Below are 25,726 nucleotides of genomic sequence, written 5' to 3'. Positions count from 1 at the left end.
AAAAATCTTTCTTGGTGTGCGGGTCCCAAATTTCAGAAGCGTATTCAAGTTTGGACCTGACAAAAGTTCTGTAAGCCAGAAGCTTAATATTTTTGGGAGCATGTTTTAATTTACGTCGCAAGAAACAAAGCTTAGAGAAAGCGGCTGAACAGATCTCAGAAATATGAGTGCCCGAGGTTAATCGGTTGTTAAGAGTAATTCCTAGATATTTATATTGTGAAACATCTCTAATGTGGCTGCGGTGAAGGTAGTATTGATAATGACTAACACTTTTTTCTCGTAACTCTGAGAAGTACACTCTTATCTATATTTAAATCCATGTTCCATTCCTTACACCAGTTTACATATTTTGAGCAAAGATTCTTGAAGCAATTGATGGTCTCCAATTGATGTTCTTTCTTTATATACAACGCAGTCATCTGCGAACAATCTTAATTACACAGACGGAGGAATGGTATCTATTAAATCATTTATATATATTAAAAACAGCAAAGGCCCTAACACACTACCCTGGGGAACACCGGAAGTAACAGGAAGGGATTCAGAAAGAGTACCATTCACATCAACACACTGAGCTCTACCACTTAAATATGCTCTGACCAATTCAATAAGATAAAACGGAATACCACGTAACTGTAATTTATAAATGAGCTTTGAATGAGGCACCTTATCAAAAGCTTTAGCCATATCCAGAAAAAGAACATCAATCTGTCCCGAGTTATCCAGCACTCTAAGAAAATCATTAATAGTCGTCAATTGCCTCATCCTCGTCCTTTTCTCGGTAGCGCAGCTTTTTACCTCCACTCGGTGTCCACCTGTCTTTCTGTCTCCCTTCCGTCCATTCTTTTTTTGGCCGCGTGAGTTTCTCTTCCCTTCGGAGTGGGGGGTCCTCCCCTTTTTTGTGTACAATCGGTGTTTCTGGCATGTCCGGGTGCCACAACTGGTTTCTCTTTTTTTCGCAGGCGCGGTGCTCTCACGTAGGAGTCTGCATTCCTCCGGCCACTAATTCGGAGAAAGTGCATTCAGTCCGAGCGTCGAAGCAGTCAGCGCAACGAATCGAAGGAATGTTTTTCCTTTGGCTGGGCGAGCAATATGTTCGTCGGCGGCATCGTGACACTAGCTAGATAGGCGCAGGAACACAATCTATGAACACTTTCACCTATTCTCTTCCAAGCTGCATCACCTTTGAAGTATTTCTCGCTGAACTTTACCCAAGCGCAAAAGTATTTAATAGAACTGCAAACCAATTTAATCTAGGCGCCACACAAATTAACCCAAGCGAGAGAGTGGCATTTTAATCGCGGTCTACAAATTTCGAAGATGCGTTATCGACGAGTTGTATTTAACTTAGAGAGACCTAATGATCACATGATAATTATGATCATCACTTTTTTGGTCTACTACAACGGGATGGGTATTTATACCACCGTGCACGTCAACCGAAGGAGCCGGTGTATAAAGCGCGCGATGCTGTCAGCTATTACATAACGGCAGTGTCGCAGTTCGCACCATGGCATCGCACATGTACCGCGATAAGATGTGCGACACCGTGCTATGGTGATGACTAAGACAAAGTGCCTGTGACTTGCTGGTAGTCCTGTCACATGACTATGTATCACTTGCAACCTAGCGTCATGCATTCTCAGCCTAATTACGAGGGGTGTGCAGACGAAATTTTACTTCGAACCTAATCAGGCTGTTGCTACGACTAGGTAGTTTAATGATGACTCATGATACTATTAAACTTCGAAAAGATGCGGATTTTCCCCACTTATAATAACGGTATCAAATGTCTTTGTTAATTTCGAGTATTAGAAGACTATAGATGTTTCGAAACGCTATAGTCACGTGATTTTAAGGAAAGATATGGGTCTTTAGCGACCCAACAAGATTGGTATCGGCAATGACATAGTCTTCCCTGGGCAATACGGCTATCCTTTACAGGAAAGGTTCTGGCGGAGTCATTTCTCTTGGCTCACGTGACTTTAGAATCATGCCATGTCGTTTTTGCAACCATAGCTATGACGTTGATTACGAAATGCATATGCGTCATAACGAATTGTCGCGTGGCATGGAGCAAGTTTCATTATGAAAGGACATTTTCACGACTTTCAATTCATTCTACGAAATGACTCGGTCTATTCAGAGTAATAGCTAGCTGCCGTTAGGACCATACAAAGGCGATATGCCACGGTGCGAGCTGCACGACAGCGCCGGTGCGTAATGGCTATCACTTTCGCGCACTCTCACCAAGTGCTGGACGGTATAATACCCGGCCGACGTGTAACACTGCTGTTCTCATCCGTACGTAGCGCAGAGGATGTCATAAAACTTGCGAACTCATGATGTAGAAGCCATTTCGACATGTGTCTAGTTATTGTCTGCTTTTCATTTAACCTTTAGAATAGGGCGACGCTATCGATTAGGCTAAAACATTTCATTATCACCATCATTTTCATAGTGTAATACCGGGAAGCCAGTGCGCAGACGCAGGACAATTACGGGGGGGGGGGGAGAGGGGGGGGAGCGTTATTGTCCTGCATCTGCGCTCTGTGGCCCCCCTGTTCCCAGTGCTATAACAATTATCGCCATGAAAACGAATGAAGTACGCTTCATGAATTTAGCGCTCTTTTATGACTCTAGACGGTGGTGGCGTAACCCTGTTCAAAATATGTGTAGTCTCTAATGCCTCTTTTCTGCAAAGCCCATTCTGTACATCGGATCTCGTTTTTATTTGCGGGAATTCCCAGCAATCTTTAAACATAGTTAATTTGACCATGCGTTCACGAAGAAGGAAGCAATATCATATCGAATGTTTTCTTTCTGAGGAGATGTTGCCGATTCGTGCTCTTATGTTCGCGGAAACATAGTTGTAGAGCTGGAGGACGAGGTATTTGGCATATACTATATTTCAAGAGATATAGCTTGAATCGCCAGGTTAAACGAGGTGGTGGCGTATCGCTGTTTCGTCAAAAACGAATTACAATGTGAACCTCTTGATGAATTTTGTGTTGTCAACGCCCGCTATTAGACACGCTCCTATTCGGCTTATATGTGTTTACTGTGTACTATTGCGCCGTCCCTCTGCCAATATGAGTGTTTTATTTCCTTTCTGGATTCTCTTCTTGAATTTGTGAATTATTACAAATTCAGTATTGTTCCTGGTGGTGACCTAATATTAAGCTCTTGTCCAACCGCTAGCATTGCGACGCGGAAATTAGTCAGGCTGTTCAATGTTCAGTGCTGTAGGAATACTACAATTGACCCAATGAGAGTAACAAAAGAAACAGAGACATTGTTAGATCTTTTCAATACAAATTATAACCAAGATCACTTAACTTCTGCAGTAATCAGTCTAACAATTAGCGATCACCTGCATATTTTATGCTTGCTAACCGTGCACCTAATTTAAAAAGACTGCAGCGAATTTTTTAATGAAACGAATCCTGGAGCAGCGTACGATAAATTTACCATAATATTAAAACACCCTACACGATACATAATCGCCTACGTCGAGGTCGTAAGCCTTGGATCAGCAATGCGCTACTGAACCGGATAAAAAAGGCGACAAAATGTACAGCCACTAAAAACGAAATGTCCAGACGCGTTGAAAACCCTCAGATCTTTTAGAAACAAAGCTACAAAGCAGCTTCGAGTTGCAAAACAAAAGTATTATGAGAGTGACGTGACATGTAAGAAATTGTAAACTAATCTAGGAAATATATACCACGACCAATTACCAAACTTCTGGTGGCGTAGATGTTGAGGGAAATAACGCTTTCAATGATTTTTTTCTTCTATTGCCCTGACTTCAATATCTTGCGAAGAGGTACTACTGAGCAATTATTCACACGGGAACTCAATCATATTTTTTAATCTAATTTCAGATGGCGAGGTTTTGGCGGCACGCAACCGTCTTAACAATAGCAAATCTGTGGGAGGTGCAGGTGTTCAGGTAAAGCCAGTTAAATTTGTTATTCTCGATATATCGAACTGCCTGGCAGATTTTCAACTGGCGTATTCAAACGCAACGAGCAGTCTGAGAGGTTGGCAGTATTTAAAAAAAGCGATAAAAAAAGACCTTACTATTGCCCAATATATATCCTACCTAACTTCTCAAAAGGGTTTGTAAAAGGCAATTCTCACGCGTGCATGCATGTAATTTATTAATCACAATATTTTAAATTCCGCTCTATTCGGTTTTACGAATTATTGTCTACTGGGCCTTTTCACTCAAAAATAGTACATATACTAGATAATTTTGAAGAAAAAAAATCGTTTAGGCATATTCATGGATTTTTTCGAAAGGTTTCGACAACATCAGTTACAAAACGTTATTCAATAAACAAGACAGGTATGGCATACGTGGCACAGCCCACTCTCTAACATGTTCTTAAACAGCCAATAGGGCGTAGTATGTAGAAATGAATGGTCTCTCCTCCGCAGTCAAGCCCGTCATCCCGGGTGTTCCACAAGGCAGTCTTTTAGGACCCCTTCTTTTCATTCTCTACATCATTGATATTGTACCACATATACCCAGCTGCGAAATACATTATTTCTGCTGACGACAGCAGACCGTTTTTTTTTCTGGTCATTCAGGCATAGGGCCATTAAACTGCTAACACAACCTTGGCCGAAACTGACCATTGGGCTTGCAAAACAGCATAAACTTAATGTCATTAAAGCAAAGGTCGTTGTCTCCCATACCAGAAATAATGCACTGGAGCTGCATCCTCTGCGGAACTCACATGGAAATTCATATAGAATACTTAGTCGACACAAAGTACCACGGACAATTGGTTGCTTACGCCGAGACTGTTAAGTATTTCCGCTTTCCATTAACATTCTCCATTATAATTCATTCTTTTCATCACTTAACTATTGCTCATTAGTAGGGGCAACAAGAACAGCAGAAGACAGCACAAAGTAATGCTCCAAAAAAAAGCTACCAGAATAATGTTTAAAGCATCATAGCTCGCGCATGCAGGACCAATATATAACGCACACAGGACCAATGTTTAAGCAGCTAAAATGATTAAAATGACACCTTTTTGTAATTACAGGCTATTGCGAATATAAAAACAAGGCATCACTAAAAAGAACACATTAACACTCATAGCGGCGCTGCAAGACTACATAAAAACATACGACACCCACAACTCAGAGTGTTGGCACGTTACAGGGTCCGCGACAAACTATGGCTGGCAGATGTTTCGCTTCAGGCTTCCTAACTTATTAAATCAATACTCAATCAATAGCAGCTAAAATTTCGCACTTCCCCTCTTTAAATTATTCCGTGAAATGTTTATGTGAGTATATATTCCCTCTTGTGACGTGTTCCTCCGCGTTACTGTTAAGTATTTTCCCTGACTTACCTTGGTGTGTTTTTGTACCCCCCTTTACAATTCTGTTCAATCTCCGCCGGCTGCAGCTGCGGTGGTTAAGATATTAGATAGCAATTGCCGTGGCCGGCAACATTCGTTTTCTTGCCTTTTTGTTTATTCATTTAATTAAACCACTAATGCTCAATAGTTATTCATTTATGTAAGCGTGGCTTATTGTCTGCTGTCAAATATCAGGGCAGCCGCCCCGTCAAGCTGCTCTTGGAAGCAGATTTTTAGCGGCTGCTCCGTTCGGTGCAACAAAAGAAAAATACATTATATATCATTATTATTAATAATAATAACTCAGCGGCACTAGGTTTAAATATCTTGGCGTTTGGATTAAACTGACCGGGAAATACTGTAGTCGCTAACTTTAATCGCATGTCTGTTCTTGTATCTCGTTCCCGGACCTCGCCGTGCACTTCTTACAATGTGCGTTTATTCCGCCTTTTGTTTCCTTTTTAATCTTTCATTATGTGCCATAAAACCTATCAACACATCTTCCTTTTCCCTTATATCCGTTTTTTTTCGACACTTTCGTTCCATCATTGCCAGACCGACCAAGTCCTCTCCTTCTGCATGGTTACAGCAACACCCTCTCAATGCTAAGGCCTCTCCACCGGCCGCGTGACGTCACGCCAAGGGACCGTGCAGGCCCCGCGCTCCGCGATTTCAGCGCGCCGCGCCCGTCTGCACTATTCGGGTACTGCCGTACGTAGCTGCCTTATAAGTGATTCCTTCATTTTCATTTTTGTCGTTGCTGCAGAAAAGAAATTCGCTAGTTTGTGCGCGCCTTAGGCTATCATTTTATCTGCTTTATATATTTTTTTTATTGCAGAACACCTTATTGTCAAGAAAGTTCGAGCTGCTAATACAGTTTTTTATAATAAACAATTTAGCATACGGCCGCCAATTTCGCATTATTGGTCATTATAATAAAAAATTGATTAGTTAATTTCAATTAATCATCTAATTATTAGGTTCTATCACGTACATGATGTCTGCCGTGCGGTAAAATCCATCCGCACAGACCGCACATGCGTATATCTAGTTGTTAAAGTAGAAGTTCGTGAACATTGAAAAAAAAACACCGTCTACTGCGCATTGTGTTAGTTTTATTCTGTATTGTGTTTTGCTTAAAGCTTTCACACACAGCAATAATGACACTCACAATAATGTTGCGCTGTTGAGTATTTGTACAGCTAATCTGACCCTTACAATAAAAAACGACGAGACACCAGCAATGAAGTGTGCGCAAAGCATTTTTATTGCTTGGGAATAAAACTTACTTCTTCTTAAGCGTTGCTGCTTTCCGGGCTGCGGCCTTCTGCTGCGCATTGTCTTGTATGGCATCATTTCTTAGTTTGCAAAAGTTGTTTAGAACAACGTTGGTTGCAACGCGTACTACCAAGCGCAGGAGAGTTTGTGCAGTGTGGCCATTTTCACATGTCTCAATGTCGTGTTCGTCCAGGAGGGAAATCGTCTGTGAAATCACGACACCACGTTGATTTCTACAGGAGAGAAAATCTTCCGCGGTTGCTCCAAAAGACAACTTCTCTGCAACTAGTTTAGTCATCAGTACCATGTGAACTGTGCATGGCTGGGGAAACTTCAGCCCTCCTCTCGACAGGTTAGCTATCATGGCAGTATTTTCCGCTTCGATCTCTCGATTTTCAATCACCAATGTGCTGAAGCAAGCAGAACATGAAAGCTTCTTTAAAGCAGCATGAGCAGCGTATCCTGCAATGTAGACAATAGCATCCATGTCAGAGTGGGCGTGTGTAATATCGTCGTCGCTGACAGCCACAGAAAAGTTGCATGGGACAAGATCCTCACTTACGTCTTCAAACTCTGTTTCCTCGCGTGGAAATGTCAAAAGTTTTTGAAGACGAAGCTTCTTCTCACATTCGTAGAGCTGACGCACGGAAATGTGGTACTGTGATCCTGCCAGCTGGCGGTAACGGCCGAACCGGTCTTCTAGCGCATCCGTCTGAAATTTGCCCAGCAGTACGTACTTGAAGTGAAGTTCTTCTAAGCAGTAGCGCGAGAGTTCTACCAGAGAATAGCATGTCAGTCGCAAAGCACTGTGAGTCTCTTTCGTCAGCGAGCCACTGGTGATGTTTATTCTTGCCCAAGCGTCCAACCAGTCCACAACGCCGCTCAGGAAAGCTAACTGTGTGTCATCAACAGACCTTACAGGGTCTTGCATGCTGTCCCTTAGCCTCTGGCCTTTGCAAGGGGTCTTAACATTGACTATTTGCCACCATGTGAGGATAACGTCAATGAAAAGAGCAGTCGACTCAGCTTGAGGAATCTTGAACGCGGAACCATGTGTCCTGAGGGCATTTGAAACAAACTGATTAATGACGTCGAGAGCGAGCTTTACATTTTGCCGCTCCATTGAGGTTGGATTCACGGCTTTTGCGTTCAGTCTGTAAGCAGCCTTCACAAGCGACGTCTTCTCTGAAGAATAAAGCTGCCGCACAGCTGCGAAAGAAGCAGCTTTCATACGAGGAGGCCCTTCGGGCATTGCTCCACTCAAGTCCATTTCAGGGAAATAGAGGCATGTTCCAGGGTTTTTCTGGTTAATCCAATTGTTCCTAATGCACTTCAAGAGATGCACAGGATCGACCACGTAGAAAAGAGGGCGAGCGTTATCGGCTGGATGGGGATAGACAATGCTCACCTGAGGACTTGTAGCAAATAACGACATCATCTTGCGGTTCAGAGCATTGTTGTCCGTTATCACAGCGATAATTTTGAGCCCCATTTTCTCAACATTAATGATTATGTTCTTAGCATGCTCGTGCAAAATTTCTGCGCTCAGTTTGCTCACAGGTAATATGTGAATGACGTCCTTGTTTGCAGAAAGGAGTGATTGTACCATGAACACATGGGCTGTTGTTGCTGGTTCCGTTGAATGAACCGACGATCCTACTATTGTGCCCCCTTTGTAGTCGAAGTATGGTTTTATGTGGATCTCATCGATCATCAGGGTCACTGTCTTCTCGTGGTCTTTCATTGATTTGACTCGTTCTCGGATGTAGGAGAGACAGTGCGGTTGATTTTGCTCCACAAGAGGGTCAGCTTTGTAATTTGAGCAAACACGGCGCAGTGTGGAAGGATGGGGCAGAATGATTCTTGATGCAGCTCTTGTGAAGTGATATGCGTGAGGAGAAATTGAATTCAAAATACTGGCGAATACCAGCAGCTCTGCGCTATACACATGCTGTTTCGCGAGGAGAAGCTCTATCTGCTCAACCAGAAATTTCAGCAAAGAAGACTGTTCTTTCGTCGTATCACTGTCCTCAATGAGGTCTGCAAGCAGTGAACCGACAAACTGCAATACTTTAGTATGTTTCGACTCTTTCGTCACCTCAGGTATATTATGCAAGCCTATCTCGAGTTCTTCTAGCAGCAAGGACAGGCTGGAGGTGTCGCATACTTGAGCTGGCAGAATCCTGCCTGAAGGAAGCGACAGAAGCTTCACTCCATTCAAGAAAACAGAAAGTGACAGATCAGGGAGAACTACCAAGGCGCATTTCACATTAGGTGAAGGATCATTCTCGATGAGAAGGAACCTAACGCACTGCTCATCGACAGAAACGGTCCAGAATTTCGTGTTGCAGATTCCAGGCAACTTAGATTTGAACTCCTCGTAAGATGAAACTTTGTTTCTTTTCTGTTCAAGCTCATTAGACTGAAGTGACTTCCTCATAGCCTCCTGCAAAGCAGCGTTTTCCCTTCTTGCTTTTTTCGTCTCTGGCGATTCACTCCGTCCAGGCGTTGAGGACAAGTATTTTGGCCAGTTTGGAAAAACAGAAGGCGCAGCATCAATCTTCAACTGTAGCCTGTCACGCTTCACCTCTATTATTTTCCCTGTCAGTTCATCTTGGTGTGACAACGTCGTAATGAAGTCGCCTGCGTGGAAGTGCAGTTCACACACCTGCACGAGAAAATGAAGCAAGGCCATTCGCCATGACTCTCCATTGCCTAAAACACTAAGTAAAAAGAGTCTGAATAGTGAACAGCTTTTACATATTTACACAGCTTTTACACAAGCCTTATGCACATCCACAGAACTAAATGCTTCCTGGACAATTCATACATAAGTGTAAGAAGTGATATCATTGCCTACAAAGACAGCATGCCTTTCCGGGAGCGACAGCTCACAACTAAGATAATTACCAGCGCCTATTAAGCAATATTTCAGAGTCTTACCCTCGAATGCTCTGTAGGTGTGAAATCCTTCCGTGGAATGGCTCGCAACCAGGCTTTTCTTCGTACTTCGTCTCTTGGGAAGCAATAAACACGTACTTTGGGACCATTCTGGTAGTTCCCGCGGCACCCGGGAACACAGCACCGGCCCATGTTTCACGAAGTTGCACTCGCTACACGGCAGGCAATCAGTTTCCCATTCGTGCGCTAGCACAGGTACGCACGCCACACAAGAAACGGCCACACGAAACAGACACAGCCGTGCGAGGAGCGAACGGAAATGCACCCAACGCCAGGCTGAAAGACTCAAGCAGCAGCTAGACGCTCACTGCAAGACTGCGTTCGTGTCTGTGCTTGCCCGGGCAAGCGCGAGCACATCGAGGGAGACAACCGAGCGGAGCGGAGCCGCGCTTGGTGAGCAGCCTGACCGGACACTTGGCGTGACGTAGCGCGTGTGGAAAGGAGGGCCTGGAGAGGCCTGAAGAAAGTATTTAGAGGGTGTTGGTTACAGCCACCATTCTACCTCTCCTCTCCTTTTTCTTCCACTTTGAAGAATATCCGCATATCCTTCTGCGCCTCTTCAGCTGGGTTGCTTTTCTTGCTATCGCTGCCAGCTTTCTATGTGCAGGCTCCTCTCGGCATGCACACAGGCAGTACGCGTGTTAGGTTGTACTGCACAGGCCGTGGACGCGGACCCGCTGAAGAATCAGGCGGGTCCCATGGACGTCTCGGAAACCAATGCGAGAAGCTTCTGTTCGGTGGCGCTACGTTTTTTCTTAGTTTGGTGGGGAGACTGGATAAGGTCGTTGTGAATGGAATGCGCGAGCCGGAACAAATAGCATGAAAGTGTACAGTCCCCCCCCCCCCCCCTCTGGCAAATATCTTTTCCAAGGAACAGGAAAAACTACGCTCTTTGTCGGAAGCACGGGACAGATCACAGATGCCCGCACTGCTCTAGCTTGAGAGGAGAAAGCTCGCTCCCCTTCCCACCCCTTTCTAAAAGAAAAAAAAAAGAAAAAAGGGCGCTCTGAGCTCCCAAAACCGGTACGGTAGTTCCTACTCCGCAGTTCTTGTCATGTGACTTCGCATCAACCCCTCCCCACTCCCGCACTTAGACACGCTACGTCACCCCCGTCACGTGATTGTGACTCCGTCGCGTTTTTCGAGCCTGGCTTCGTTTGTTAGAGTGACAACGGTTCAGTTCGAGTCCACTCCCGTTCCAAAATGGAGCACGTGCTTGTAAAATGGCAAGAAGAGGAAAAATGGGATGTGTACGCGATCCGCGCCTTAGACACTGACGTTGGTATGCAGCTTCTAGCAAAAGAAAGCGCCATAGAAGAACTGCGGGGCATTATGGTGATGGTTGAATGGGAAGCCAGCCAGCCAGCCACGAGCGTCGGCTAACCCTTCTGGGTTTCGGTAAGTGTCATCATTTAGTTTTTGGTCACATTTGTGAATGCCAGGACTCTGTCATAATTTAGTGCGTCGCATGAAATGCAGGCACGGAGCGCGCATTGGAGCGGCAAAGAACGCGGCTTGCTCTGGAAGCAGAAGTAGGCGCCGTCCCGAACACTCCCGAGACCGAGAGCGGAACGCAGCTGCCAACCAAGAGACAAAAAGTAAGTGTGGTTGTCGTCATCCCCAACATTCTCTTCACCTATTTTGCTTCGGTAACCTTTAACGCTATAATATATGGCGAACAAAGCATGCTGCTTGCCTGAGAAAGAACATAAATTCAATAATGAAAGAAGTAGAAAACCATTTTTTTTTCAGTAATGGTAAGCGATGTGGACATACGATGAACAAAACATTGCTACTGCCTGACGGCTGGAGCGAGTAAATCGCGATTAGTGGAGGTTAACCCTCGACACCGACAGCAGAGTGACCCCTCGGATAAGGGATATCATCGTCATCAGCCGGACTATACCCCCTCCACGGCGAAAGCCTCTCCCATATTCCTATGCTAGCTGGTCCTATGCTAGCTGCATCCACTTGACCCCTGCTAAATTCTTGGATTCCTAAAGAAGAAAAGCGTAGCACGGGGCGGCAGAAAATTAGGTGGGCGGATGAGGTTAACAGATAATGTAAAGGTGAGCAAAAGTTCGAGCTAACATGTAATACAGACAAAAGAAATATTTGTAACTCTTCAAGAGCATGCGTTAAGGAAAGATAGAATGTTCTGCTGGCGGCCAGCTGAAATTCCGGGCCGAAATTCGCCTTCTCATTGTCTACTCAGCATGCCATAAGAACAGCTTTCCTGCAGTTTTTTGTGGCAATGATTTTGCCGGCAAAGCTCGTTTTCACCGTTGCCGGAAGCAGTTCCAGACTGACCCACCTCTTTGCCAGCGGTCGACTGCAGCTTAAAAGTAGTTCAACCGTTATTTCTTCCGGCCATCCGCGGCTAGTGAGAACATCGGATTGCTAAGCTTAAATTACTATTGCGCCCTGGAGGCAGCGAAAATTGAAAGAATGAATAATAAACTGCACCAACTACCACAAAACGTTCACCATAGTGGCCTCTGCGGTCGGAGTATTGCTTAGCAGTCTTAAGGCAAGCTCAGAGTTCGCACTTCAATGACGAAAATGTGTACTGGGGCATTTTACTGTCATCTCACAAAGAAGTAAATTTAAAGAATGTAAGTAATTGATACATTGTAAGATTACTTTGCATACATTAGGTTCTCCATTTTTTCTCTTTTTTTAGTCAGAGATTAAGTGACTAAAAGTGACGTATTAAGTGACGTATTAAGTGATTAAGTGACGTATTGCTGTGGCGCATGCAATACGAATACAATTGTGTCTTCGTATTGTCTTCGTAATATTCAGTTAGGTTTGTATGTTTCCTTGTGGTAAATGAATTAGGTGGTAATGGCATATGTGAAATGCACATTTGGTTCTTCCACTCATTAACCAGTTAGGTTTCTTTGTGCTCCTCTTAAATGGGTGAAATGGTAATGGCATGAAAATGAGTGAGTGAGTGAAAAACCTTTATCGTCCTGATTCCTTGAAACTGAATTCAGAGCTTGTGCATGCTACAACTGCTCTACACTTGCTTTTGCTTTTATTTTTTCAGGGTACACATGCTCCAAGTTTCCCGGAGTGTCGGGACAACAGATTAGATACAGCCTTTCCTCCATGGTCTCCCGAGAAATCAAATGACATCGTGGACAGTTTGTAACGATATATGTTACCGTTTTAAAATAAATTCTCAAAACCCATACCTGATCAATGTACTCTGCGGCATTAATCTATTTTTGGGTGATCATAAGAATGCATTCACGGAGTACTTTACTGTTGATTAAAGATACAGATCCGCACGAGTACTACCGTTATGTGCTTATATCACATCCACATCGCAAAATAAGACATCACATCCACGCCACAAAATCGAAGCTTACATCCACATCGGGAAATGTGGCCCCAAATCCACATCACAAAATCGGAAATCACATCCACATCAGGAAATCGGATGCGTGTCCACATTAGGAAATCGGACATCACATCCACATCAGGAAACCGGACATCACAACCACATCAGAAAATCACATCCACATCACAAAATCGAACATCACATCCACATCACAAAATCGGACATCACATCCACATCACAAAATCGGACATCACATCCACATCACAAAATTGGACATCACATCCACATCAGGAAACCGGACCTCACATCCGCATCAGGAAATCGGACCTCACATCCACATCAGCAAATCAGACATCACATCCACATCAGGAAATCAGACATCACATCCACATCAGGAAATAGGACCTCACATCCACATCACAAAATCAGGCATCACATCCACATCACAAAATCTGACATCACATCCACATCACAAAATGGGACATCACATCCACATCACAAAATCAGACATCACATTCACATCACAAAATCAGACACCACATCCGCATCACAAAATCGAGCCTCACATCCACATCACAAAATCGGGCCTCACATCCACATCACAAAATCAGACATCACATCCACATCACAAAATCGGTCATCACACCAACATCACAAAATCGGCTTCAAATTACCTGGAGACTTTCCACAAAACATCGTTAACAAAAATCCTTCAAATGGATTCATCATATCCTCATCAGACGTTTATTCAGCACGTGCACATCAGACAATCGGCGGAAAATTTTCTGTAAACATTCTACAAAACATCACCTCAAGTTTTCACCAGAAACTCCTCAGAGGATGCATCATATCCTCATCAGACAATTAGGCAGCACGTGCACATCAGACAATCGGCGGCAAATTTTCTGGAAACATTCCACAAAAAATCATCACAAGTATTCACCAGAAACTCCTCAGAGGATGCATCATATCCTCATCAGACAATTAGTCAGCACGTGCACATCAGACAATCGGCGGCAAATTTTCTGGAAGGTTTCGACAAGGCCTCCACACAAACATCAACATGAACACCACAGAAATTATGTTTTGTGTGATGCGAATGAGCAATAAAGATTCTGCAGAAACTCCATAATTTTTTTTGTAAGGGTTAGAAGAAGTGCGAATTTGAAAGATGGTTTTGAAATAAAACTTAAGTGTAAAGTTCATTAAATCTAGTGTTAACCAGATGGAAACATCGCCGAAGTACTCTCGACTAACAAAATTCGAAAAAGGAAAGTGGTTTTATTGAACTTTTTTTTCTGGCGATTCGTATAATTCCAGTTAACTGTTCACCAAAACAGTAAACAAACATTCTCATGCACTAACTACTGAACGAAAAGCAGAAAAACCTGGAGTTGATGTTTCGTACAAATTTAAGTTGGTGGATAGTTTCAATAGTAGCAGCAGCATAAAAAAATTTAAGGCCACAACATACATTTGAATACGCCGCTGTGAAGACATGACAGTGATCTTAAATTTCTTGGAAGAAGTGGCACTCGCCTAATATAGGTCATCGAAATTCGCCAATAGTTCAGTAAATAACTAGAAAACATCAACCGAGAAAGTGGATGCTCAATCTTAACGCATCCGTCAGCGCAAGAACGAAACTGAATAAAAACCCGAAGCATTTGCAAGTGCCCAAAACTAGCGTAGCCGTAATGAAAAGCTGCAGCTACGGCGAAGAACTGTGGGCTCACAATAATGCTGAGGTAATGACTCACCGTCTGTGTGGGAGTGGACAGAGAAAAGGTCGACTAGCTCCTTTGGGCTTAGTTCCTTGTGTATCTGAAACAAGCACATGCCGCTATTTCAAAATGAGACCCTGAAGCCCAACGTTCTTTTATTAATGCGAAAGCATTAGGTGCCTCACTTCAGCGGAAACTTAGCGTCGCCAAAAATGTGGCCCCAAAAATTGGCAACGAAAACCGGCGCCACAAAACTCGCGATTGGTCGAAACGGTGAGACGTCTTCAAAGGCGGGCAATAACCAAATGCTAACCAGAAATAGCCGGTTTCAGCACAATTCCGCCAACTACAAAGCAGTAGAATAGAATTTGAACGTAATTAGATGGGAATTTCAATATAAGTGGAATAGAACTGCAATGCTTTCGCACTACGTAAGTTCCTTAATTGACCCCCGTCGTTTTTTTTTCCTTCACAATCCGCGTCCAGAGCCGCACAAAAAAAAATGTTGTTGCAGTCTTTTAAATGTTTGGGAACTTCTACTATAACTATAATTGGTTTTGGGGGAAATGAAATGGCGCAGTATCTGTCTCATATATCGTTGGACACCTGAACCGCGCCGTAAGGTAAGGGATAGAGGGAGTGAAAGAAGATAGGAAGAAAGAGGTGCCGTAGTGGAGGGCTCAGGAATAATTTCGACCGCCTGGGGATGTTTAACGTGCACTGACATCGCACAGCACACGGGCGCCTTAGCGTTTTGCCTCCATGAAAACGCAGCCGCCACGGTCGGGTTCGAACCCGGGAACTCCGGATCAGTAGCCGAGCACGGCTGCGTTTTTATGGAGGAAAAACGCTAAGGCGCCCGTGTGCTTTGCGATGTCAGTGCACGTTAAAGATCCCCAGGTGGTCGAAATTATTCTGGAGCCCTCCACTACGGCACCGCTCCTTCCTATCTTCTTTCACTCCCTCCTTTATCCCTTCCCTTACGGCGCGGTTCAGGTGTCCAACGATATATGAGACAGATACTGCGCCATTTCCTTTCCCCCAAAAACCAATTATTATTATTAGCCGAGCGCCCTACCACTGAGCAACCGCGGCGGGTTCAACTTCTACTGCAAAACTATGAATTGCCATGTCTTCAAGCCGTTATATTTTGTTAACGAATTCGATTTGAAGAAGCAGGTCAGAGCATTTCTTTCCACAGCACTTTCATTCCGTGCTTGAAGCAATTCTACATTTCAAGTGGTTTTGCAGGCCCCATATACCAGCTGAATTTAGTAACTATATCCAGTCTACATAATCCTAAAGTAGTATACCAATCTAGCACCACTGCCTTCACTCTAGTATGGCAGGTTTTCAGATTAGAAGAATAACTGTCCGGGATCTTAGTCAAATAAAAATGCAAAAAATAAAATTGAAAAATAGATGTCACCATCAGCGTCTTCATCCCTTAAAAATGAGCAGAACCGAAGGCTATATTTCTTTCTATATCCCGATGTCATGGACTCAGATATTGGGAGAGTTAGTTGGTTTCACGTGACGTCCAACAAGTAGCTGTAAAAAACAAATTAAGCATCACTGCGATTCATTTCACACTAGGCATAGAACACTGAAGAGCGCACGCTGTCTGCGGACAGAACCCTGCGTTGGCATAAGCAATCCGTCACGCATCTGTCCTCGCCTCTTTAAACAGAAGCAGTGGCAGCAGCGGCTCGTCACGGCTTCCCGACACTCGATCACTTTCTCCCCGCGCGGTGGCGACACGTCGCGCGCCGCCAGAAGCCCGTCGACGCGGTTGACGGCACGACGCGCTCAAGATGACGGGCGACGAATCTCATTAGCGATCCTCTCCGAGCCTCTCCCGGCTGCGCGGCCCGCAAAGCCCGAGCACTCACGCACAAGCGAGCGGCAAGCTGCTCGGGTCGTCGACATCTCGGTTCGGCGGACACGGACAAAAAGGTTCGGGCGCGCACTGCTGTGTCCCGGATGGTATTCGTGCACGACGTCCCGCCGTTCATCGTCCGACCTGCGTGGTCACCCCCCCTTCGGATACATCGCGGAGTCATCGCGGAAGTGGCAGTGGTCGAGCAGCCTACTTGTCCCTCACGGCCTACCGCGTCGACTACTCAGCTCTGAATCAGCCCCTCGCCCACGGTCCCCTTCTTCGCTTTGCCCCGAAACCAGATTGGAGCCGCCGGTTAACGAAGTCGAAAGTGAATAAAAGGAAAAGTCATCGGTCGGGCTTTGAATGACGGGTGGAGCGCGAGAAAGGCAAACACGACGCCCGCGAAGCGAAAGCAAAGCGCGCCGGCGATGTTGTCCTTGGTCTGCCGGGTGGAGGAGAAGGCACGCGTGTCGATGGCTCTGCCGATAGCGCGCCCGCCGAGCAGGTTCAACGCTCTCCCCAGTCGTGCTCGCGTGTTCGCTGCCGGCTTCTTCTTTTCGTCGGCTCAGTATGCGGGGTCCACCGGACTGTGATGGCGTTCCGAAGCACGCTGATGAGCTAGGCATGCGGCACGAAGAAATGCGTGCGGGGTCTGCCTTGCTTCACTGACCTATACGCCGTGTGTCCTCTTTCTGATGATGATGATAATGAGGAGTCTTTATGGCGCAAGGGCAGCCTTGGATAAAGAGAGCCATTGCACAAAGTATTTTTCTTTTCTGAAGGTGAGGTCGGCGACCCATTTTGCAAGTATTCCACCCCACCAAGAAACAGGCCACGGGAAAGCTTGTACCCATTGTATCAGCGGTGGGTATCCGGTGGCACTAGGGATCAAACCCCAGTGTCCTCTTTGTCACCGTTTTGGTTTAGGGCTTATGGTTTATGGAGGTTTAACGTCCCAAAGCGACTCAGGCTATGAGGGACGCCGTTGTGAATGAATTTGGTGGTGTACAGAATTCCCTTGTCATGCAGGAATTGCTACATCGGCCAAACTGGCCGTTGTATCAATGCTCGGCTTATGAAGCACAAGGTGGCTGTCGAGGCACTATCGGTTCTGGGGCACTTGGCGGCACAATGCAAACGTTTTAAGGATAAATGTGCTGCGATATATAATCAGACAAGGGTCATTCTTGCAAGTTCAGACCAGAAAGAACGCGAAATACTGGAAGCCTTCCTCATTGACATGGAACGACAGTCGTGCGTAAGCAACCCATCGTTGTCTTTGTCATCCAAAGAATTACATTTCCTGAACCAGAAGGTGCCGTTGCACATGCGCTTTAGGGTGTGATCCGTTGTGCATGTTTGCCTATATATTGAATGTGTCTGTCTGGTGTTCGTCTCTCTTCTGTCCTTATCTTTAGCGCTAGTTACGATGTGCATTGAATCTGTAGTGAAGGACTCCGGGCGTTTCGACCACCTGGGGTTCCTTAACGATCACTGACATCGCACAGTACACGGGCCTCTTGCATTTAGCCTCCATCGAAATTCGACCGCCTCGCCCGGATCGAACCCGCGTCTTTCGGATCAACATATTTCGGCTTTGAAAGCTGCGTGTGCGTATAGGAGATATACTTAAGAAAATTGACGTGTAAACGCGGTGCTTTTTACTTGTCGCCAACGCCTTATTGTTCTGTATTTTTTATACTTAGATAGGTCCGTGTGTTGACCTTCAAGGGAAGATTGAAACTTAAAAAATAACAAGACCCTTTATATTTCACTAACCGGTCTGCCCTGTAGCTGATTCGTCCTGGGGCACTCGCACTCCTAACATTCATGCTTTCGGATAACAAAAGCTATATATGATTCCTGAAACGCTACATACGCCAGGCGCCGAGGCACGTTGAGTTACTGGCATACAGGTAGCTCATCAGGCATAAATTCGAATGTCCATCAGCAATCCTAGTACCCAACGGGGTTGGCATGTACACTAGGCGAGCGATATGCACAAGCAGCTGTCATGTGGTAGCTTCCTTTTAGTTTTGCTAAAAAAGGTGCGTGAGTGCATGGTACCTTGGTGCAAGCGTTAAAGCAAGTTGTTTTTCAAGGCGATATACAACTTCTTAATCGTTATTCTCTACCTGAAGTCGATAATTAAAATTTTGTCTAATTCGTTTTTCCTAATGAATTTAATTTAGAGAACGATGAAGTACCGCACACTAGTCCATGCGAATCTCAACAGCCCTCAGTTAGTTGCCTTGGACTAGGACACTCAGTGTTTCTTAAGCCATACCCGACAATTCTAGAGAAAAGTATTTTCGAACTATAAACAGTGTATGAATGCAACTCTATCGTATATTTCGATGTTTCACTATAGTAATCAATATATACGCAGATCTCCCGTCGGCAGACTTGGATGATTTTGCTATTAACGTTTTTGCTATAGTCAAAAGCGTCACCCATTGGTTCTCTAAGGCAGTCTTAACTGCTCGATTTCAGCGATGGAAAGGCTTTATAAGAAATATTTGCAATTTTCTAATATTTAAAATTTTTGTCCAATAATGTTCGACACGTGGTTACCTTCAGCTGTGACGCCTGGTATATGCTGACTTCTAAGCTCAATTGCGTGTACCGGCGCTGCAGTTTTATTGAACTCGACGAACGAGAAACAGAATGCCGGATTAGTTCGAATATAAGCCTCCGAGTCCTGCTCTTTTATAAATAATTTGTTAGTTCTTTTTTACGTCACCTATACGTACTGAATGCCTAGACGGTGAAGGGGGAGTGGCCTAAAACCCTAAATGCAGTGAGAAAAAAAATACCGGAAACTTCCAACCATTTCGTGGTCTCACGTGTCAAGTGAAAGTGATCCCTGGGCCCCAAACCTCACAACAGCGCTACCTCCTCTTCCCACTTCGAGGGCGCGCGAGCATAAGTGAGTGTCTTCGATCACTGCTTAAGACACTGACGGTATGAAAACCAAAAGAAGTGCCGCCAGAGATGGTAACAAAATACCTCACTGAAGACTGTGCTCCCACGAAAGCGATTCGGAGATTTAGCAGCTACTGATTACAACTTTCAATAACAACAGTATTGCGGATGATTATCAATAACGAGAGGAGACGCTTGACATTACATAAACGTTGAGTGGGAACAGAATGAGTAGATATCTGGGTGCATTATGCAAGTAACATATCGTGTGCAGACTCTAGCAAAGCCATTCGCAATTTACGACACCGACTACCATGAACCCACCTACATGACGTTCTAATAGAATCCTGTCATTGAACCACAATCCGAACATTACCATCACCCTGTATTGGATACCTGGTCCTGGTGAGATCGAGGTAAATGCGTTGGTTAATCAATGGGCACGCAAAATTAACCTCCGGCTGCCCTCAATCCCTTGGCCGAATCCAACGTCAGCGAAAGACGCCGCAATTTATAAAGGCCAAGTAGCTGAGAACTACCACAACACTAGAGAAAACCACGCAATTTTACCCCGGCCTCGCCCTTCACTTAACACGGAACAAGCACACGTCCTTCGCAAAGTTCAAACGCTGTCCTCACCCCACTAATGCTATACAACTTCGGATGGCTTGGCGCTGCTCATTGCCACAGCTGTCCCGAGATGAGGGCAGACACTGAACACATTCTCTGCTCATGTAACACTGCCATTACTTCTCCTTATTTCTCTTTCCCTCCCCTTTCTTCCTGGAGTGCTTGCCTTCACTCGGGCTAGGGAAACCATTAAGGGGTCTTAGCGAAGCAAGCGCTCTTTTTCACGGGGGCCTTAGTGCTGGCTTCGAATACAGTTTTTCTAATCCTTTTCGTACTATCATGTGCAGCCTTTGTCACAATTTCAGCACCCAAAGGTTTCGCTTCTCGGCCACCTTATAGAAAGCCTGGCGCTCAGCCCTCCGAAAATAGGTTTCCACGGATGCTACTAGAGTGCTCCGCTACGCAGCTTAGAAGCAAATCCCTTGGTCTCTTTACTTCTGACAAAGGCAGCACAGCGCTGTTGTTGTGAAGCGATGGCGAATACCCACGGTGGGAGATTGGCCAGAGATCCAAACAGGAGAAAAATTCATCCAGACTTGTCTCAAGGAGCTCGTAAAGAAAAACTGAGGAATCTGGCAGAACTAACAACGCTTTTTCTAACATATGTCACCTCTTTTTCATTTTCCGATGTCACAGAAACTGCGAATCGCCGAGGTTAGAAAAATAGGTATTTTCGAAACAAGCTTCGTACCTCTGTATTGCGCGCACAAAGCGACCGCTCTAAAAAAGAAGAGCGCATATATAGTAGCACGCCTGTCGGCTAAGCACTCACCGTTGGCTGCGTAGACGTCGACACCTGTTTCCAGCACAGGATTAAGAAAAATATGGATCGTAGTACGTGAGGAAACATCTGCGCCGAGGACACTGGTTCGCACGGCGAAGTCATGTTTATTCCGGAGGCAAATTAGCCGCTGTTTGGTGCTAAGGAAGAAACAAGGAAAGACACGGATGTTTTTAAGTACAGTAAGGAGAAATGAGTTTTTTTTTTACTCCGAATTTAAGAAAACTTCAGCTGTAATTGAAAGGGTGCCCATAGCTCTTTCCTTCGTAAAAATACCAAATTTGAATGGCGCGTAAAACTAGCATTTTAAAGCAGATCACGCAAAAGCTGCCGATACGAATGCTGATGCTGACAAGAAAAGCCAAGATAAACAATAAGTAATTCTTCACCACACATGAATGTCACATTATGTTTCCGAGAAAAACAGTTAATTCGTTCGTATGAAATAATTTAAGGCGAACAAAACTGAAACCTGTGTTCTGAGATAAGCACGGAAAAATATCCGCCTCACCAAATATAAATCTAAAGGTTCAGCCCCTACTTGTAACCTTAGCAGATATAGCACAGCTCACAGGAGTCTTTTTTTTCTCTGTATTTCGCGAATGAAACGGAAAATAAATGGATCATTACGAAACGCGAGTTCTGTCCGGTTCGTAGCACGACCGAAGTGTTCCAAACACAAGAACTGGAGATTCCGAAATTTTGAGTGCTAAAATACTTCCAGTCACGTGCACAGCGCTCTATTAGCTAGAAGACAAAAGCAAACATGCATGCGTCATTTTTTTACGTTTGAAGTGCCCGGATAATTAACATGGTGGGCGACGCACATAAATGAAGCAATAGAAAAATATAAAACTCAGTTTGCTGCCTACAAATTTCTTATTGTTTGCCGAACAAGTAAAATTTTGCAGCTAGTGATCTTACTGCACGCCTTCAGAATGTTTGGAAGCTGCTGCTTGATTATGTTTGGTAAAAATGTTTTCCCGTAATGCTGCGAGGATTTTTCCCGTGGATTCTTTGCTAGCAGAAAGTAGTACTGTCCATGTTTCGTAGTCTTTAACCACCTGTGATACGTGAAGCCTTGCAATGTTGCCTCCACGCCCCCTCCTCGATGCGTCGTAAGGGCACACTCACCTGCAGCTATTCACCCGCGCCACTTTCGCCACGAACTCTTCCAGCTCATCACGCTGCTCGCAGGCATCACCACGGTGCCGTCAAGTGAAGCGCAACATCCAAACCGGTGGCGCCCAGTAACGGCAGTCGAATTAAAGAGATAGTAAGTATACTGTCAACGTCCGCAGCTACAACCACCACACGAGCACACACGCACTTTTCTTCGCCAAAGAAAACCCACGCGGCGACGACGTTTCTTGGGCGCCAATTTTTCAAACGCAGCCCTCGCCCTCCAACGTCGCCGGTTTCATTGCCCGTCGTTGCTCCCACTACTGCCGTCGCCTGAGAGTGCAGCGCGCAGCTCCGAGTCCATTGGGGGGGCCCCGCTGCCTGTCCTCGATTTGGCAGAGGCCAGAGGCGCCCTCCTTCGCCCCCGAACGACCCTCCTCACCCGGCTACTGAGGAAGAGAAGATCCTCCTCTCCATCTACCTGGCATCCTCTCTCGGCATCCCCACCCCCCCTCAGCAACCGCCGCCATACATCCGCTGCCGATCTTGCACCTTGAACGTTGCCAGCGTCCCGGTTCACCATCCGTCCATATACTTATAGGCGCAGCTAATTCGCCACCATCCTCCTCTTCTACCGCTCCCCCTCCCACGCCACAGCCCGGGCTACTCTCTCTCTCTCTCTCAATGTCTTAATGTACAGAGAAAAGCGTGCCTTGTTAGAGCATGCCAGTGAGCAGGAACCGCGAATGCATATTTAGCGCCTACCTCTGCTGCTGCCTTACCTACAGGTCCTCCAGTGCTCCAGCGGAAAGCAGCTCGAATTTGTCGGTTGGTGCAGCGCGACGACATGGCTTAGCGACATTCCTTTGGCTGCACAGAGTAGGGGTGCTAGATAAACAAAGCGCGATGAGTTTTCTCTGCTCCTTTCGGTATCACTCTGTCCGAGGTGCGACGCCGGCTTTGCGGTTGACATCGAGGGTAGTCGCGGATTCATATCGAAAGCGAGAAGCTTCGCCAAAGTACAATATGAGGCTAGGTTCGCATTAGGCAGCTTGAGCAAGGGAACTTCGTGATTGGCTGGCGCGTTCCTCGTTGGCTGCTGAGATTGCCTTGCTGCTCGTACAGTAATCCACATACTTGTCTAGAACGCTCCAACGGCTCGCTTTGTTGTGCGTCTATGACAATTACCGCTGCCAGGCTAGCATGATACCGCTTTTAAAGAAAATAGGAGTTTTAACACGATCCACGGGAATGTGCTTGCATGATAAGATAAGGTTTCGAGCCCTATGCAACTCGTAAATGGTACAAAGGTAGTCACCGGTTCGCCGTTAGAGTGGTCTTTAGGCAGGGGTATGGACAACTGTACGTCGGTAAATTAGAAGTGCTCTCTAATCTCACCGTCGATATGCGGCTGTTCAAAAATGTGCATGTCACACAGGCAGTGACCCGAACTTCTTGATGTAACACGCGACTGACGGTTCAGAAAGCGACAAAATCCCGTCTTGCTCGCTGTCCAAATCCTGAAGCACAGTCAGTAGCACAATGGCTGCTGAACTGGTTCTAAAACTGGGCCTAAACTCTTTGAGAGTCACTGGCCGTTCTTGTCAGGAAGCGAAAAGTACCCTATTACAAATCGCAAGTTGACCTTCATGTATGTTTGTCCTATGGACCGCTTCCTAAAGTTTCATTTTCCCCTAAAGTGGAAGATGAAACAGGGGCGCCCCCCTTAAGTCTTTTCCCAGGGTGCAGGAAAGAAAACATTAGCGCGCCCTTCCATCTGAGCTGGCCCAGCTGCTTTCTTTTTGAGGGGCTTCGGGAAATGGGCGGAGTGGATCGCACTGATACGAAGGCTACCCGTAGAACCTTCGGGGCGCTGCAGCAAGTCGGCTTCTATACTGAAGAGCCCAAGCTATGAGACGCGCACACTCTCAGCGTGCATCTAGAGGAAAACCTAATTAGTTTATAAGTGTCGAACTGACTCAGGGTGGAATTAAATATAGGCCAAAGCTATGATCTGCTATGCTTGTATAGCACTTTGATTTGAGGTCGATTCTTATCAGGCCCTAGTCCTTCGTTCCAATTAACACTTTAGTCTGGACAGTTGATCTATTCTTGCAAATACGATTGCTATGCGAAAAAGACAAGGTGAAACGGAGAACGGTGGGACACAGCGAACTACGCAAGTTATATAAGTGTTCATCAGGCCTCTTTTTCGCACAAGTATATACGTTTTCCTTCCATCCAGCTGGCGATTTGCCGTTCGAGTTGCGGACTGGAACAATATATATTTATTTCTATTTATAGATGCCCACCCTAATATATGTACATTCGAGTAATAGTGCCGGTTTTAAATACTAGGCTGATAAAGTAAAAAGAACAGTATCCGGCACTTTCCTGCGACCTGCATCGGTCTGGTAACGCAGCCACTGCTCATCGCAGCGAAGGTGAGGAAATATGAGACGTTAGGCTTGTCTTCTTTTCGTTCGTTATGTATTCTCGTTATCAGCGAGTTCGTTAGGCGCCCAAGGGCGAGTACCGTTAAGAATTTTAGTCACTGCAGCGGTGTCCTAGTTGTTTGAGCATTCCGCTCGTACGCGGGAGGTACGGGGTTTGATCCCCAGTGATGCCGGGCAGCCACCGATGATACAATGAATACAAAATTTCGCCTGGCTAGGTGCTCGGCTTGTCAGAGGTGCGAAACGCCATGAAGATAGGTCTTTGGCCACGCCTTATCTAGACAAACACCTTGTGTCATGGTGTCCTTTGCTCAAAGCTGCTCTTGCGCCTTAGAATGAATCGAGATCATGGGACAAAATAATGTGTACCCCGCTTCGGAGGATTAACCATTTCTGAAGCATTCCTAAGAGAAACTGTGTGGGTTTTGTATGCACATATAATCAAATGTTCTTAGTGTGTTTGCACATAAACGAAGGAAACCTTTCTGGTTCCCTTGTGCGGCGTAAGGGAGGAGCTGGAACGTCGAAGCCTTGTTCATATTAATCTGTCCATCACTGGATACATCCGCGTGCCGTTGCCCGAACGTTGTCTCGAATCAGCGGCAGCGGCATACGGGACTGCGTGTGTCCGCCCTCTCCCTTTTCCGCCTGGCCGTCGTGTAGTGAGACATGAGGAACCACACGAAACGATTTGCTATTGTAGCCGCACAGGCATGAATCGAGAAGGGATTACGAAGATAAGGTTGGAAATTCCGGCAAGCATGTGCGATGAGAAGAAGGTTAACAACGGAGGAAGGGTGCGTCCGCGCTGCCGAAGCTGCCGGTGGCAGGTGGCAAGCAAGCCAGGATGATACCATGCTGAGTTCTAGCGTCAATTAAGCGCCAACCTGATGCGCTGTTGTCAACCTTTTATTCGGGCTGCGGCAGATCCTTCAAGATGCTCCTATGGAATTAGCTATGTGCTCAGTCGTCTCGTTCGCCATAGGGAGGCTGGGTTAAGCGACCTTCTAGTGCTGAAGTTTGCAGAGTCTTGGATAGGCATTTGATATTTTTTTTCGGTTCTGGGCAACCTGGTCTTGGATATGGTGCGTGATGTTCCAGTTTAATTTTATTAGGCGCGATTGTGATACTAGTTTTTTTCAAACCAATGTTTCTTCATCTTTGTTTAGCGCATGAGATTTCCTGGCCAACCTAAGCACAGAGTGCTTGTTGGTTGTTCAGGCAGTAAGGGGAA

General features: G+C 45.6%; 2 protein-coding genes across 3 annotated transcripts in view; one reads left to right on the top strand and one right to left on the bottom strand.

Annotated features, from left to right (window-relative positions):
• Positions 1-25,457, bottom strand: part of LOC144110621 (A disintegrin and metalloproteinase with thrombospondin motifs adt-1-like) — a 66,985-nt gene extending 41,528 nt beyond the window's left edge. Inside the window, exons 1-3 of the mRNA XM_077643646.1 lie at positions 22,049-25,457; positions 20,906-21,054; positions 14,733-14,796 (exon numbers count right to left, since the gene is read on the bottom strand). Coding sequence (XP_077499772.1) covers positions 14,733-14,796; positions 20,906-21,019 — 178 coding nt within the window. The 5' untranslated portion in view covers positions 21,020-21,054; positions 22,049-25,457. The remainder of the gene's footprint in view (positions 1-14,732; positions 14,797-20,905; positions 21,055-22,048) is intronic.
• The window catches only part of LOC144110619 (vitellogenin-6-like), a 143,836-nt gene that overhangs the window by 66,503 nt on the left and 51,607 nt on the right, over positions 1-25,726 (top strand). The window lies entirely within an intron of this gene.

The sequence above is a fragment of the Amblyomma americanum genome, chromosome 11 (genome assembly GCF_052857255.1).
Source record: "Amblyomma americanum isolate KBUSLIRL-KWMA chromosome 11, ASM5285725v1, whole genome shotgun sequence".
Taxonomy (NCBI): Eukaryota; Metazoa; Arthropoda; class Arachnida; order Ixodida; family Ixodidae; genus Amblyomma; species Amblyomma americanum.
Note: the sequence above shows the minus strand (reverse complement) of the source record. Positions and strands in the feature narration are given on the sequence as shown.